The sequence below is a fragment of the Manis javanica genome, chromosome 12, assembly GCF_040802235.1.
Source record: "Manis javanica isolate MJ-LG chromosome 12, MJ_LKY, whole genome shotgun sequence".
In the NCBI taxonomy this organism is placed as follows: domain Eukaryota; kingdom Metazoa; phylum Chordata; class Mammalia; order Pholidota; family Manidae; genus Manis; species Manis javanica.
In genome coordinates, this window is record NC_133167.1 from 62933240 (window position 1) to 62945661 (window position 12422).

The 12422-nt window shown below is 39.1% G+C and overlaps 1 protein-coding gene across 5 annotated transcripts in view; it reads left to right on the forward strand.

Annotated features, from left to right (window-relative positions):
- METTL8 (methyltransferase 8, tRNA N3-cytidine) overlaps positions 1 to 12422 on the forward strand; it is a 145956-nt gene that overhangs the window by 69751 nt on the left and 63783 nt on the right. For all 5 annotated transcript variants that reach the window (XR_012123704.1, XM_073218701.1, XM_073218702.1 and 2 more), the window contains one exon: positions 7729 to 7820. Coding sequence is in view for 4 of the 5 variants with exons in the window: in XM_073218701.1 (XP_073074802.1) it covers positions 7729 to 7820 (92 nt within the window). In the remaining variant the exon portion in view is untranslated. The remainder of the gene's footprint in view (positions 1 to 7728; positions 7821 to 12422) is intronic.

Sequence of the window (12422 nt, forward strand, 5' to 3'; positions counted from 1 at the left end):
TCTGAAGTGTAGTCTAGTGCCTGAGAATTGCTGCACATACTTATGCAGTTTTGTCATTATTTATGGCAGGATGGTAAGCACATTACAAGGTACTTTATCAAGGTCAAAATCCCAAATTCTATACAGCAGTTTTAAGTCATAATTATGAAGATTGTATAGCCATATAGAGAAGTGTGTGTGTTTATACACAAATACAGAAAGAGAACTTGAAAATGAAGAAATATTAATATTTTAGAATATTAAAATGAAAGGTAATACTTTTTTCTCTTTAAAATTTTTTATGTAATAAAATTTTAACTATTGTAATAAATGTCACTGTTATGGAATTAGGGATTATTGAAGTAGTTTTAATATGAAACTGATAAACTCCCTTTCTTCCTTTTACCTAAGAATTAATGTTTTATTTTTAATTCACTAGTCATATAATAAACTTGTTAAATTTGTCCCTAAATTTTATTCCATAATGAGACTTACTCACATACATATTAAGTAACTAAGAAAAAAATTATATCCATATAGGTTACACTGGGTACTTTGATTTATAGCTGATTGTTAAAAATTATAATAGGAAGTGATTTTCTATAGGTAGGATCCTCAGAAATATCAGTACCCAAGCTAAATAATTGATGCATGGGTTTGTGTGAGTTAGCTTTTCCAAACCAAATGAAGTACACAGTTATTTAGATTGTTATGCCATCAGCTTAAGAGTAAAGCAAGGAATCATCATTCAATTGCATTTTACACATAGAAGGAATAGGTAATTCACACACAGACATATGAATACATATGAACTGAGGTCATATGACTTAGGACTGTCACAAAATTAATTATAAGACTAAATCTACGAGTCATGTTGTAAAAATGTCTTACTCAAAAAGCCTTTTCTTTTTCATATTCTTTTTCTGAAATTCAAGTATTCAGGAAAAATATTCACTTATTTTGTATCTTCTGCTCAATTCTCTTTTTTAAGGGAACATACCTTCTTTTTTTACAAGAATTTCTGGGTTTTCCCTCAAGAAGGATGACAAAGTTTTAATGATCATTGTTATATGTCTTAAACATACAGTATAGTTTTTTTGTGAATATAGCTTTTAAAAAATTTTTTCTAGTAGAGGCAGCTTTACAATATTAAGGAAATTTTAAGACAATTATCTCTTAATTCCACTACTCTAACATAATTTTTTTCATCCAGTGTGTATATAATTTTATATAGTTGTGATTATAATACATATATAATTTGGGGATCTCTAGTTTTAACCTTATGTTACTTCATAAATGTTTTTCTGTGTTTTTACATAACCTTCATATTTATCGTTTTTTAATGCCTGCGTAATATTCCTTGAGTTTACCATAATTTTTTATTAACATCACTGAGAGTGTTTGCCATTTTTTGCTATTATATTTGATATTCAATCATCATACAGTATGCCTCTGTAGAGAGCCTCTCTGTCCTTTGCATTTGCATTACTTTCATTACAATAAATTCTTAGAAGTACAATTCGTAGGTCAAACAGTATGAACCACTTTTTTCCTTTGGTGGTGGTAGTTGTTGAATACCTGGTTATTTTCAGTTTGTTATTTGTCTCTATGCTTAAATGCTTAAATTCTATTATAATTGTTTTTATTACTTATAAACCTGAATGGTTCTTATTGCTATCTGTTCAGTTTTGTTATACATGAATCAGACTCTTCTAATATAAAGAAATACCATAAAGCAGCAGGTCTACAGGAAGAACCCATAAATATAGTAGGAATATTTTATAGGTTTTTGTGGGAATTCTGTAACTGTACTGTGGAAAATTTGTTCTTCAGGGTATAATATTCTCTTCATGTGGCAGATAAGAAAATGAACCAACATAAAGAACAATGTAAGGAAGTTAGAAATTTAAGAAATAACTAAATCTATTAGACACTCAGGAAGAAGCAAGTTAAACCAACAGTTTAAAGCAAATGCTTAAAGCTAAAGAACCACATTTACTCTCATTGTCTCAGGGCTTGATTTTCTTCCAGGGAAATAGATTGTTCTATTTTCTTTCTTATATGTTGAAGAAATTTATAGATGACAAAATTGTCCCCAGCCTTAGTAATACTATTTTTTCAGTAAATAACTTGTTGCCTTTAATGTCATGATGTCATGTAATAATATTCTCTATATGTTTATATACAGATTATGAAGTATAGTTGCAAACTCCAAGTTATATATATGATTGCTCACATATATTAAGTCAAAACAAAAATCTGTTCTAATCTCATTTACTAAAGCAAGTGACAAAGCTGCTTACTCATTATTTGGGCTGTAAATGATGGGGTATTATTTGAAAAAATGATGGTTAAGTTTTCAGCTGTGAAATTCTTATTTTTACATTATCATTTACTTTTCCTGAGAACTTCAGTAAACCAGTGTTGATTCTTCTTAAAAGAAAGCAGTTTCTCACCTTTCAGGGGTATATTTATAGTTAGGTCACTGAAATATACCCTCTCATATCTCATTGCATAAACAAGACTTAAAGTAGTACTAAGGTTATGATAATTTCTGCCAAAGCAACTCCTTATTCTGTCATTGTTACCCCCATTTTCCTTGATACTCAAGGAAAGATACTTTAAGACCTTGGAATCATTCCTGACTCTCGTTCCTTTTCCCCACCCAACATCTAGTTAATCTCCAGGTCATAACTACTCTTTTTTTCAGTGTAACTCTGTCTGTTTTCCATTGCCACCTATAGCTTCAGGGAGAAGGGTGTTCCCTGCCTGGGGCAAAACTGTTATGAACCCAATAAAACTGAAGTAAGTCAAGGGAAAGGGCAGCTTAGCAGAAAAGGTTTTTATTTCTTACAGTCGCTAGCCAGGCTCCCAAACATCCATCACCTCCAGCTACAGCTTGATTCCCTTTTCTCCCCTCTGGGTCCTTGGTGACTGGCACATGCAAGGCCAACTACATACGAGGAACGGAGGGGAGGAGAGAATGGCTGTTTTCTCTCCACCCCTTGCCCCAGATCCACCAGAAGCTCTGAAACATCCATTGGTATGTAAATGGACTAAGGCTAGGTGGGAGATTTTGGAAATTCTGCCATTTACCCCACAGCCCTTCCCTCCAGAATTCTCACCTCACAAGCTATGCACCCCCAATCTTCTGCAATGGCCCCTGTGCAAGAAAGCTGCAGTACTGCAACCAGACTAATAACATACAATAACAGCAGAAATTGTGATACAGATAGCAATAAAATCATGACAGTCCTCAAGCCTGAGGATCCAACTGGGTTCAATGTCCTACTCAGATTAAGTCCATATCTTGCCCATTTCATGGGAAGTCATGGCATACCAATATCCTTCTGATATGGGCAGGGACCCAATATAGTCTATCTGCCACCTGACCAGGAGTATCAGCTCCATTAGCATTGTCCCATGTTGCTGCAGGACTCAGTGTAAGTCCCTCTTAGAGCATACAAGGCACTCCTTCTGGGCTCTGCAGCCTTCTTCAAAGGTTAACGGCAAGCCCCACCGACGGGCTACAGCCCACATTGTCTTTTGTCCTTCAATCAACAAACGCTGATGTAACCATTGGGCCATATCAGAGGCAGGCTTTCCTTCTAGCCAGCGTACCTGGGCTAATATGTCAGCTTCATCATTCACTGGGGATGCAAAGGCAAATGGCCAGTCACACGATATACAGTAACTGTCTTTCTTAGTCTGACCAGAAGCCCATAAGTCTTGCCACAACTCTTGCTCCCAAAGGGGCTGGTAACCAAAGGCATGGTACACAGCAGCCAGTTGCTTTTCTGTTTTTGGTGGTTTTTCCAATGCTGCCGAGTTCTGAGCTACAAGTCCATGACAGATGGTGGGGATGTGGAGGTATCCCTGTGGAAGGACAGTAAATGTCCACTGCCGGCCTTCCCATGTGAAAGCAGATTGTTCCTGACTTTCCTGTGCTATGTCAACAGAGAAGAAAGCATTAGCAGGGTCCACTGTAATGATATGTCCCTAGTTCATGACTGAGGGATGCTAAAGAGGAGACAGCAGCATGGAGAGGGTATGTGACTTGCATGGTACCATGTTGGTAGCCACAGCGTCAAGTCCTGATAGACGGCCCAGCTGTCCATGCAGACAGCTACTGGGGAGGGCTCCTGGGTGATCACGAGCCGTACTGCCTGCAACTCTGCCCATTGACTGCTGTTCCCCTCCCCATCTTCCATCCATATTGTCACAGTCTTAGGATGAAAAGCTATAGCCCTCCACTTGAGGGGCTATCCATGACTGGAGCCTTCTGTTCACCAAGCATCTTCAGGTACAGGGCTCTTCCCTGCCAATAAGGGCTCCCTGTTACTAATGGCTCCAAAGCAAGTTCTTCCTGCTTTCCAGTTGTGTATGTCACTAACCCCAGTAAGCATTGGAGTTCTCTACTTAAGGGGTACTGGGGAGAGTGCTATGTTGCCATAAATATGCACCCCATTGGCCAGTGTAAGCATCTGTGCCACACCACTCCGTGGCCTTTGGGTCCAGTCTCACACCCACACTGTGATGGGATAGGTAGTTCTTACCTTGGTCAGAGCTGTTCTGGTGATAAGCTCTGTAGCCAGCAAGGCATGGTACACAGCAGCCAGTTGCTTTTCTGTTAAGGTGTACTGGACCTCTGCTCCTTTCCATAGTTGTGACCAGAATCCAGTAGGTTGGCAGGTCTGTTCAAGCCTCTACCAGAGGCCCCATCCATACCCATCTTCTACATGAACATCCAGCTCACAGGGCCTTGATGAGTTACTTAAACTCAAGGCCTGCATGGCCTTGACTGCTTGCTTAGCAGCAGTAAAGGCAGATACATATTTCATCCCAGTCCCACCTGATGCCCTTTCATACCAACTGGTATAAGGGTCCCAGAATTTGTGCCAAGTGCAGGATAAACACTCTCCAGTAGCCCAAAAGATCTAAAAGCTCTTGCAATACTGCCACTGTGGTAGGGTTAGGGAAAGCCTGGACTTTATCTGTGACTCCTTCTGGGATAATTTTAATCTTACCCAATCAGACAACCTCCAAGAACTTTACTGACCAACCAGGTCCCTGAACTTTGGTGCTCCTCACAGGCCATCCTCTCTTCTGTAGATGTTGCAGCAGCCTAGGTGCTACACCTTCTAGATAGGCAAGAGAATCAGATGTGAGCATGATATCATCAATATAATGATACAGCCACACCACTGGCGGTTTTTCCAGTGCTGCCAAGTTCTGGGCTACAAGTCCATGACAGGTGGTGGGGATGTAGAGGTATCCCTGTGGAAGGACAGTGAATGTCCACTGCCGGCCTTCCCATGTGAAGGCAGATTGTTCCTGACTTTCCTGTGCTATGTCAACAGAGAAGAAAGCATTAGCAGGGTCCACTGTAATGATATGTCCCTAGTTCGTGACTGAGGGATGCTAAGGAGGAGACAGCAGCATGGAGAGGGTATGTGACTTTACTCAATTCTCTGTAATCCTCAGTCATACACCAGGAGCCATCTGGCTTTTTCACTGACCATGCCAGGGAATTAAAAGGACTATGAGTGGGCTTTATGATGCCCACCTTCTCCAGCTCCTGTAAAGTTTCTCCAACTTCTTTTTGCTCCCCAGGCAATTTATATTGCTTAGTTTTTGTCATGCTATGAGGTACAGGCAGAGCTACAGGTGGGTGCTGAGCATGTTCCCTCAGAACTGTCTTTACCACATGAACCCTCAGTCTGAACTCACCTGCAGTGGTCTGTAACCACAGGCCCTGCAGGATATCCACCCCCAAAATATATTCAGGAGTGGGAGATATGTACACAGTATACTCCTTTGGGTGTAAATGCCCTATCCCCAGTGTAATTTGGGCTTTCTTTACTCTAATCGCCTTACCCCCCATAGCCATCTATCACAGCAGGGGTCCCAGGAAAATACTCAGGGTTGCCAGAAATCAGAGAACTCTCAGCTGCTGTGTCCACCAGTGCCAGAACACATTGTATATTCACAGGGGACCAATGAATTGCTAACGCTACATGTGGTCTCCAGTCCCCACCACATCCCCCAAGGTGGGGGCCTTGATCCCCCCCTCAGTGAAACCATGATGCCTAATCATCCTCCTATGGGAGCAGGGGCCCAGGTTGGGTCTGGGTACACTGCTCCAGGAAGTCCTATAGGCACACAGGCCGAGCAGGGGGCTTTGCCTCCAGCTTTTGTATCTTGGAACCTCTCCTCCAGCTTAATTGATGCCACAGCTCTAGCAAGATTCTATTGGGCTGTCCATCAATTTTTTCTTTCACTGTCCCCACCTTTATCATATCAACCCACATTTGGATCCTTGAGACCTTTTCAGGGTCCTTTGAACTACTTTTTTCAGTTGCAGACTGTATTTCCTTCCATGCTCTTATTATTTCAACCTCCTCCAGATCTGCTATAGTATGAGTAACCTCACTTATTGGTTGCCCTATGTGGGAGGCAAGAATAGTCACTAGGGACCCAAAGAGGGGTTGGGGAGCTGTATGGAACAACAGATTTCTCATCCCCATGGTGAACAACACACTTGGGCCCTGGGGGTCTGTACTGTAGATATGGTAGACTAATGGTCAAGAGATGGACTTGGAAGTGAGACAGACCTGGGTGTGAATTCTGGTGCTGTCTCTTACTAGCTATATGACCTTGAGTAAGTTAAATTTCTGTTCTTTTTATGTAAATGAGCATAGTTACAACCCTCTCATACGGTTTTTGAAAGTATTAAATAAGACATATATGTATGTAATGTGCTTATTACAAAATGCCTAGCATATAATAAATGATAGTAATTATTACAATAATTGTGATTATGTTAGTACTCAATTAATGTTCATCAATCACCATTGTGATGCATCTCAAGAACTTGGTATTTTACCCCTCTTTCATCACTGCAGTAGCTACAAATATATGATAATAGTGTTAGGGATTTTTCTTACAGTTATAAATAGGATCCATGGAACTTGGATTTTGGGGTATGTGATTTCTTTATTGTTTAGAAAAAATGCTTTATTTCAGGTAATTACATCTTACTGCAAAAAAAGTAATGAAAACTCTGTAAAGGTTTTTTTGTGTGTAAATCACTTTTTTTGTATCAAGGTGTTGCTTCAATTCCAAGAAAGTCATTTTGGTGGCAGAAAAAATATATCTCCTATAGGGAAAGTAAATCAAAATACTCATAGGTAAAATGCCAGATATTCTTATATACTATATCAAGTAGTTTATCATTTAAATGTAAATTAATCCATTTACAGAAGTTAAGGCACCTACTAAGAAAAATCTAACTTAAAAAACTGAGGGTAAGTACAAATGTTGTAAAATACTTTTGACGGCAAAGTATTAGAATACAAGTATCATAAAAGGAGTATTAAAAACTGTTAAAGAACGCCCTGTTCATAACTTAACAAAGGGCAGATAAACTTAACCTTAAGATAAAATACAACGAACCACAATAATCATGCACCAGGGTGCTCCTGGGGTATTAATGCAGCAGTCATTTCCAAGATGGCTGGGCCTTGCAACACAGTCACATTTAAATGGCAGAACCATAGGAGTTCCAGGGTTGTTACCAGCACTATCAGATGGAACGTCTGCTTCAAAATATATTCATTTGACATGGAATTAGTGTGTACCATTGTGTCTTTGACTAACCTAGAATGAAAGATATATTTCCCTTATCACCCTTTTTCTGCCCTCTTCAATGTTACAATCAGGTTTTACAATCTTTTCATTTTTTGATAGGGACCACATGCAGTGGTCAAAAGAGGAAGCAGCAGCAGCCAGGAAAAAAGTAGAGGAAAATTCAGCTGAGCGAGTCCTCCTGGAAGAGCAAGGTGGGCAGCCACACCTCGCGGTTCCTGGAGCCTGGCTTTTCTTCTCACCTCCCACTGGTTCCGTTTACACCTTAGTCTCTTTTCTTCCTAATTGTGGGATTACTTAGCTTTTACATGTGCCAATCCACTTGTTCCATTTGGGAGGCTTCCCCATTATTCCAGAGTAGTGGGACAAAAGTTAATGAAAGTAATTATATATTTATCCTATACTTGCTCTTTTGGTAGTCATTGCTTTTTCTGGGCAATGTACAAGGGTGGCATTTTGAACAAGATATGAAAATATAATGTTTAAATTTTCCTCTTGCTGTATGTCTTTCAGTTTGCTGTTGTGCATTTATTCCACTTGCTAGGAACATTCTACGAATTCAAAAACTTTGAGCCAAGAAAGTAAAGTTATGTCCCAGAGAAGATAAAAAAAATTGAAAGTAATGAATATGTCCATCAAAAAGGGAAATGGTTATATAAATGGTGATATGGCCATCCACTGGAATATCATGCAGTGTAAAAAGAAAACAGAAACTCCTTATGTACCAAATATGGTTCAGTCTTCACTATATATAGGTGATAGGAGGTTGTAGAACAGTGTGTATAACATAAAAATGTGAAAAAAGAAAATTCTCTTTTAACAGCATAGAATGCCGCTGGATGGGTAAACAAGAATTTTTAATATTGGTGACTTTAAAGGGAGGGGAGCTGGTGGCTAGAGAGCAGAAGATGGGAGGGACACTTCTTACTGGATACTCCCTCGTACCTTTTAGATATCGAGCTATGTTGAATGCATTGCCTATTGAATCAGTAACAAAATTTAACTGAAAAAAAATGTAAAGTCATATCAAAATGTTTTTGGTTTTTTAGGATAAACATAAAGTTGCAATAAGAATTTAAGGTACTTTTCTTGGAAATCTTTGATATTTAGAGTTTAGTCAAGGCCTTGTCAACCTTCAAAAATGGCTTCTAAAAAATTGACCTATGATACTATCACAAAAACAGAAAATAAGTATTGACGAGGATGTGAAGAAATGAAACCTTGTTGATGGAACTATAAGATGGTGCAGCCTGTATGGAAAACATGAAAGTTTCTCAAAAAATTAAAAATGGAACTACCATAAGATCTTTAGGATATATATTATTGAATACATTAGGTTATATAGCATATGACAGGGCTTCCTTCCATTTTAAGGCTGAATAATATTCCACTGTATGTATATAGCATGTTTTATTTGTCCATTTATCTTCTGATGGACATATGGTTTGCTTCTACTTTTTTGTCTATTGTGAATAATGTTGCTGTGAACATGGGCATGCCAATATCTCTTCAAGATCCTGCTTTCAATTATTTTGTCATAAAAAGGCAAATACTTACCTGAAGGATCTAAAATAATCAAGTTCATAGAAACAGAAAGTAGAATAGTGGTTAGAAGGGACTGGAGGGAGGAAGAAACAGTTGTTTAATGGGTATAGAGTTTCAGACTTGCAAGATTCTGTTTCACAACAATGTGAATATACTTACTGGACTGTCCACTTAAAAATGGCTAAGATGCAAATTTTATATTACATGTTTTTTTACCATAGTTTTTTTAAAAAACACACTAAAAAAAAATGGCCTATGTCCTCAAAGATTTGGCTGGGAACCCTCAGACACTTAGCCCAAACCCTGTGCTCTCTAGATAAGATTTTCTACCTTATTTTTCTTAAAATGGTTTCTCTTTTAAAACAGGTTGGTTCTTTAACAAAAAAAGTTTATTGAAGTACCAAATACACACAAAGTTACACATCATAAATGAATTCTCACAAAGTTCAATGAATTTTCCCAACACTCACATCAATAAACAGAATATTACTAGTAACCCAGAACCTTCCTCATGCTCTGACCTTTCATAGAGCAGCCACTGTTCTGGCTTCTGATCCCACAGATTAGTTTTGCCTGAACAGCTTGTCGCTGGTTGTTGCCATTCCTTACTCACTCCTGTAGCAGTATCAGTGGACCGGCCCATCAGAGAAAGCAGGTGTCGGCACACTGTGGCTGTGGGCCAAACCTAGCTCACTGCCTGTTTTTATAAGTAAAGTTTTATTGGAACACAGACATACTCATTTGTTTACATATTGTCTGTGGCTGGTTTGAGCTATATCTGCAGACTTGAACAGTTACAGCAGAGACCGTATATAGCCCACAAAGTCTACTTACTATCTGGCCCTTTACAGAAAAATTTCCAGATCGATCAGCGGTCCTGAAACTCCGCAGGGAAAGATGTTTGCATTCCTCTGTGCAAGCTAAGCATAGTGAAAACCACTAATCTCACTGGTAATTAACTATTGTTCCAGTGACTTTAGTCTGTAATTAAGGCTAAAGATGCCCTCATTAGTTGCCCTTAACTAGTGAAGGGAGCAGTGTCACCCTGTGTAATCCTCTGGCATCATCGATAACCTGCTTTATCTTCTGGCATTGTTGGCTATTCCTTAGGGCTAGTTCTCCTTCCTTACCCTAAGTGTGAATGTGTCCTGGACAGTTGACAGGAAAGAAGAGCCCCTGGTCCACAATGGAACCATTCTATTTTTATTAGCTGCAGCCATGTAGTCCCAGAATGGGACATGGCTAGAGAGTGTTGGAATTGGATTTTATGGTGCATACCAGTGGCAGTTCTGCTTACAAATCAGGCAGCATTGCATTCCTTTGCAGGAACTCTGTCACACTGTTCCTGAGGAAGTATAATTTTGCTTCTTTGCCAGCTGCTACATAGACATATTTTCCACATTACTCAAGCTTCTGCTAGTAGTCACCTGGATCTGATAGAGTCAAGCCTAAACAGAATTAAAACTTATCAGTCATCTTAATTCATTTCCAGGAAGTTAAAAATTACCCACAATGTATTTCCTGATAATATGAAAAAACAAGGATTTTTTTCATACTCTTTCAGATATTTCTGTCTAGAACATAAATTGATGAGCAGTGCTGATAATGTTCCCTTGAAAATGCTCTGTATGTGGCTGCCTGTTTTGGACTATTTATGTTAACGATGAACTTGAGTGAAGCTAATGAGAAGGTTATTTTGGGGCCTTGGAAACCGCAGTAAAGGAAAATGACTGCTCCCACAGAACCATAGTGTGACTGAAATAGAAAGGTGGTGACTGGCCTCTCTCTATAGAAGCAGGAAAACTAGGCTGGAGAGGACCAAATGATACTGCTTTAAAGCATTTGGTTTGCTTATGAGCATGTCCAGTCTCTGAGCCAAGTTTTCTACCTGCTGTGGAGAAGAACAAAAGATTCCGTTTTAAAATGACTCAAAGTGATAGAGGTTTCTGCTGGGCCTGTCCCTGCCAACTCTCTGCCCCCACCACCCCATAACAGCACTCAGTGCAATGGGGTCACACTTCATACATGTCAGGGAACCTGCAAGGAGAGGAGCACACCACGAGGGTGGCCATCCGTCATGCCTAAGCAAGGTCACAGAGCAGCCACTGAGGCTGTTGTGAGGGTGGCGAAGAAAGAAAACTTCTGTTCTGAGGAAACAGTGTTCTGAGTAAATACCTACCCAGCTTCCCAGTCCAGTCTCTGCCAGGGATCATAGACCTACCAGTCTGCGGAAGCCCTAGGTGGAGACTTCTCATTTGATGTTTAATACCTCTGATGAATATGGGCCAAAGTGAATAGATCTGTTTAAAAGCTCTATTCCCAAACTCTGTGAAAACCCAGAGGAAACTCTGACCCACTTCTACCCCCAGCTTCTCTGTTAACCATCATCTCTTCTTATCTAAGAGAGTCCTAAGTCTTTAAAAGCCAGTTTTCTCCCATCACAAAGTACTTCATTTACAGGATACAGCATGAGCACTGGTTTATTGATCTCATCTCACTTATGTTTAATGCCACTGGAAGGAAATACTGGCTGTTCTCCCATGCTTCCCAACTCTACAGCACATTTCTTTTGTGGGGGCGTGTCTCGTGTCACTCCCACTTCCCGTTTTTCACCTATTGTCTCACCTATTGGTGAGAACTGAAGTCAGGAAACACTCTCACAATTCTGAAAATAAGAACTTGGCCATCACATTATACAGTTTTTGGCTGCAGGATAGTTGACATTTCATTTCTGTGATTAAAATGTGTAGCATCCAGGGTTTCAGCAATATTTCTTTCAATCAGATGCCCTGATTTATAACTTTTAATTCTACATTTCCTTTTATATTTTCTTTTAAATTTTATTATGCTCATGTTTCTTTTAAAAGCAGCTTAGTTCAAGGAAATAGGAAAGATACATTTGGCAGTTTTTGAGTTAACATGAATATATCTTATCATTTCCTAAAACATCTCCATTGTGTTACATTTCAGTTGGTTATTTAGCAAATGTAATGGGTTTTTAAAACATAGTAACAAAAGCAGCTGCTATTTTTACTTTAAAATATCCTTGTAAATAGCTACTGCCTAGGGTGAGTAATCTGTATCAAGCAAAATAGTAAAAGAATCTCACTATACCTTACCTTATGAATACCTTATCACTTGGAAGTATCCGATGTGAAAAAAATAGAACAGCTAAAAGTTTTGTATGCTGGTAAATGTAAGGGTACTTGTTTATAATTCAGCTTTGGTCATTTAAAATTTCATGCAGTGCT